Source organism: Oncorhynchus mykiss, chromosome 17 (assembly GCF_057628025.1).
Source record: "Oncorhynchus mykiss isolate SJ-2025 chromosome 17, ASM5762802v1, whole genome shotgun sequence".
Lineage (NCBI taxonomy): Eukaryota > Metazoa > Chordata > Actinopteri > Salmoniformes > Salmonidae > Oncorhynchus > Oncorhynchus mykiss.
The window spans coordinates 22,429,051-22,433,179 of NC_143038.1; the positions used below are offsets into that span (position 1 = coordinate 22,429,051).

The following is a 4,129-nucleotide window of genomic DNA, read 5'->3' on the forward strand; positions in this document are numbered from 1 at the left end:
GTATAAATTGATGTGAGCAATTGCTGCTCAAAAGGGGGTGCTGATTATTAACTTTAAAATGTCAGTTAAAAATATGTACGTATATAGTTCAAGTCCATTACAACACTCATTATTGTTTACTCAAATTGTTTCTAATTTCACACAATGTGTGACACTCAAATGATTTGGAATTGTTTCCAAGGATACACAAAAGGATAGTTTCTCTGACTCCACTATGTTGCTATGGTGATGGTAAACATATCTGTTAGTATAACATACAAGACTATATAAGACTGAAAGGTGAGAAGTCACACACTACAGAGAGACAGACACGCTTGCCAGCATAGATGGCAGCCTGCAAACCACTTGGATCTGGTGAAGAATGCAGCTTTGTGGATAAAGATGAAATCTGGTAAACTCTTTAAAGTCTGAGTTTACAACAAAACAAATGCAATTCAATGTTATATTATGTATTCCTTGAATTTTGCTGACAAATTCGACTTTCTTTTTTTAATATAGCACAAGGTTTGTCACTTTTGTTCAAGATGAGGATGTGTTATTGTTATTGTAGTAGTGGCAGTAGTGGTACTACAGTAATGGTGGATTGGTTAGCAGTAGTTAATCGTGGTGGTGGTGGTAGTAGTAGGCAAGTTTAGTAGAACAAGTAGTTGTAGGCATGTAGTAGTAGTAGTACTAGCATTAGTAGCAGTATAGAATATTTAGTTTAGAATATATTGATTTTATTGATTTTACTCAGGTTCAGTAGAGGGTTAGCCTACTCTCTCTAGATTATCGTTGAAACTATCTTTGTTTTTGAAATATTTGGTTCTCTGATCTGTGTTAATTTATTTAGGAGCCATGTTTTGCAGGTCCAATGTTTGTTCAAAAGCCTTATACATGTCTTTGATTCATTTTCAGGAAAGTTCATGTCAAAATAGAGCTTCAGTCAGCCAAAGCCTGGCCCAATAAATGGGGATTCTTGACCAAGTCCTACAAGGAGGTAAGCAAGTGAAACCTGATGCAATATGAACACATAACAAGTTCTACCTCTTGAGAATACAACCCTATAGCCTCTATTGATTAGCCAGGTTCGGACAGACTGAACTGGGCACCATTTAAATCAAAACAATGAAATCAAAGTTATTGGGTTGATTGATCACATATCTATGAGTTTCTTCAGATGTTCAGATATTTCATGCAATGTTTACAGATGCAGGAGGAGAGCAACAAGCTGAAGGACGTTGTCAAATTGGAGCTTCCTCAACATCTTAAAACACGACCCCCTACCCCACCTGAGAAATATATCCAAGTGAGTCCTTACAAACTCCTTTGGGTCAAGGTCAAGTAAGACCCTGGTCGAAGGGAGTGCACTATATAGTAGTGCACAACCAGGGATGGGTAGGTTACTTTCTAAATGTAATCCGTTAGTTACTAGTTACCTGTCCAAAATTGTCATCAGTAACGTAACTTTTCGATTACCCAAACTCAAATATTGTTACTTTTAGATTACTTTCCCCTTAAGAGGCATTAGAAGAAGACAAAAATGTATTTTACCAATTGAACAACATCTATTGCAGGATAAATCAATGTTAAAGTTTACATAGCTGGCCATATATATATGTAACATTTTACTTTATGCGTTGGGTTATGTAGGCTTCTTCTAACACATCGCGTTCTACTTCATATAACAATACAATTAAAGTATATCTTTACAATAAAAACCAAAGTCTATCAGAATTCCAGTCATTCCAATAAATGTTATACCCCTTGATCTTCAAGAATAGGACTTGGAAATATGGAAGTATAGATTAGCTAAATTGTTTTACCTGAGCATGACCCAGCCAGCCCTACTTTGTTGTTTTTTGATTTTGTTGTCATGGAGGACTGATTGGGCTCATTGATTCGAGTTGAAAAATAAATGCAGCGCTCATGGAATGGCATGCTCTGAGCACTACTGAAGAAAAAAAGCCCCACTTGTATTACATAGGCTTGGATCTGCACTGTGCAGCTGTTGCTCGAGCGCATGTTTTACTGGCTGTCCACTGGTTTCAAAAACAATGATTGATAGGCAGCTTAAAGTTATTGAATTCAACCATTATTGGGTTCAAATACCATACGTAAGGCGCCAATAGCTAAATGAGAGAGCAGCAGTGACTCACATCAATGCGCTATGTAGGTATCAATAATAAGTGATATATCCTTATTGTTGTAGACCAGGTATACCCTCAGGGCTACGTGCAGTCCCGTCAAGGGTTGGCAAATCGCGCTGTTAAGACACTGATGCCCTTTTCAACCATGTACCCTATGTGAGAGTGAATTATCGACCCTCATTGGCATGAAAACGAAATACAGGCACAGACTGTGTGGAAAATTATTTAAGACTGAGACTCCAATACAACCCAACATTGCAGAGTTATGTGCATTCTTTCAAGCACACCCTTCTCATTAGCCTGTGGTTAGTTTTATATGTAAGATGGTTAAATAAAGAGCAAAATTATTGATTATTATTATTTGTGCCCTGGTCCTATAAGAGCTCTTTGTCACTTCCCACGAGCCGGGTTGTGACAAAAACTCACACTCATTATTATGTTTAAAAAATGTATCTTATGTGTGTGGCAGGCTTACAATGATGGCAAAAAAAAATAACATTTGAGAGTGCGCTGACCCTGGTGCTAGAGGGGGTACGCAGCTGGAGATTGAATGTTTGAAGGAGTCCTGGACTACTGCCGAAGACTAAACCAGTGCTGTTATCCTTACCTCCAAGTGTTAATTCACGGTGGATAATCATTGGATGCCAACAGCAGTCACACCATTGGTAGACATAGCTTGGACTGCAGTCTACAAAAGCCTATTCCTGCTCTTTTCTTTTCCCGCGATCCATCAAAAACATTTGGTGTGTCATCATAGTGGTCTCTGACTTGTGGTCAGACTCGCTCAGGTGGAACAAACTTAAACTTGTGCCTTTTTTCAATTATGATTTGAATGTCATTGAGAAAACGGAGAAGTGTCAGATTTTTATTCGCAAACATCCTTTCTGAATTTTAAAGTAATCCTCTAAGTAATCATCTAGTTTTTCAAAAGTATCTGTAATCTGTTTACAATATTTTTGCTGGCTTTTGTAATCCCTTACATGTAAAGGATTACATGTAATCCGTTACTCCCCAACCCTGTGCACCATTACATAACAAAAACGTATTTAGTGCACTACTTTTGACCATGACCGAGAGGGATCCAATTGTCTTACGTCAATTAGAGTGACGAGCCTCATGTAGCAGTGATCTCACCTGTTGGAAGACAATGATAGGGCTCTGGTCGAAAGTCGTGCATTATGTTGGGAATAGGGTGCCATTTGCAGACAGTAATGCTGAGCTATGTGTGACACTGAGGTCGGTTGCAGGTGGGATCCTCTCCCCCAGTTCCCCAGACCACCCAGGCTCAGATTGGCTGGCGCTCGGCAGTGCCCGAGTTGCAGTTGGAGCGCTACGGAAAGGTCCAGTGTGGGAAGAAGAGCTTCCTGAAGGAGCTGGGCTGGGCCTTCGATGCCTGCAGCTGAAAAAAAAAACTCTTCTGCCATGACGCCTACCTCCTAGGCCTTGGCGATGCCGTGCACAGACTCAATATTGATGACTACTCAATATATGACTTTCCCTTATCCCCTGCTCTTTTTTGTCTTTGTCCTCCTCACTTCCTCCTTTAGGTACTCACATACTCTTAAATCCTATGAAATTAGCACTATCAGCATTTTTTAAATATTGATAAATTCTCACTAATCAATACAAAATACTATTAATCAATACAATACTATTAATCTGCTCTTATTTACTTCTGTCTCTCACATTTAATTTCAACACAAATATTGCATACTATATCCAACAAAATTACCACAATGGGTGCTTGGATATTTTGATCCAATGACAATCATTTTATTATTTATAGGATATTATGTTCTCTCCTTTCATTATCCTGTAGTCAATGGTGCTGTATTCCCACAAATGTAATGTAATTGTTAAGGTCCAACATTTTCATTTTGAGGAGGGAATTTTAAACAATGTTTGTTCCCATTTGATATACTTGGTATGATTTTTTCAATGGCAGTATGATTGACCATGTATCAATATCTTATCTTGCAATTTAGCCTATATTCTGTTCA

At 38.4% G+C, this 4,129-nt stretch overlaps 1 protein-coding gene across 1 annotated transcript; it reads left to right on the forward strand.

The window, feature by feature from the left end:
* Positions 1–214: 214 nt before the first annotated feature.
* On the forward strand, positions 215–3,628 carry LOC110493877 (ciliary microtubule inner protein 1-like). The gene is made up of 4 exons (XM_021568435.3): positions 215–391; positions 898–979; positions 1,190–1,288; positions 3,377–3,628. The coding sequence occupies exons 1-4, from the start codon at positions 327–329 to the stop codon at positions 3,530–3,532; spliced, it is 402 nt and encodes a 133-aa protein (XP_021424110.1). The 5' UTR covers positions 215–326; the 3' UTR covers positions 3,533–3,628.
* Positions 3,629–4,129: the final 501 nt, after the last annotated feature.

Bases quoted from the DNA above. Each gene is read 5' to 3' on its own strand.
- LOC110493877 (XM_021568435.3), top strand. From the start codon at position 327: ATGGCAGCCTGCAAACCACTTGGATCTGGTGAAGAATGCAGCTTTGTG. The intron at 392-897 runs GTAAACTCTTTA...ATTCATTTTCAG, and splicing joins GTGGATAAAGATGAAATCTG to GAAAGTTCATGTCAAAATAG. The intron at 1,289-3,376 runs GTGAGTCCTTAC...GGTCGGTTGCAG, and splicing joins CACCTGAGAAATATATCCAA to GTGGGATCCTCTCCCCCAGT.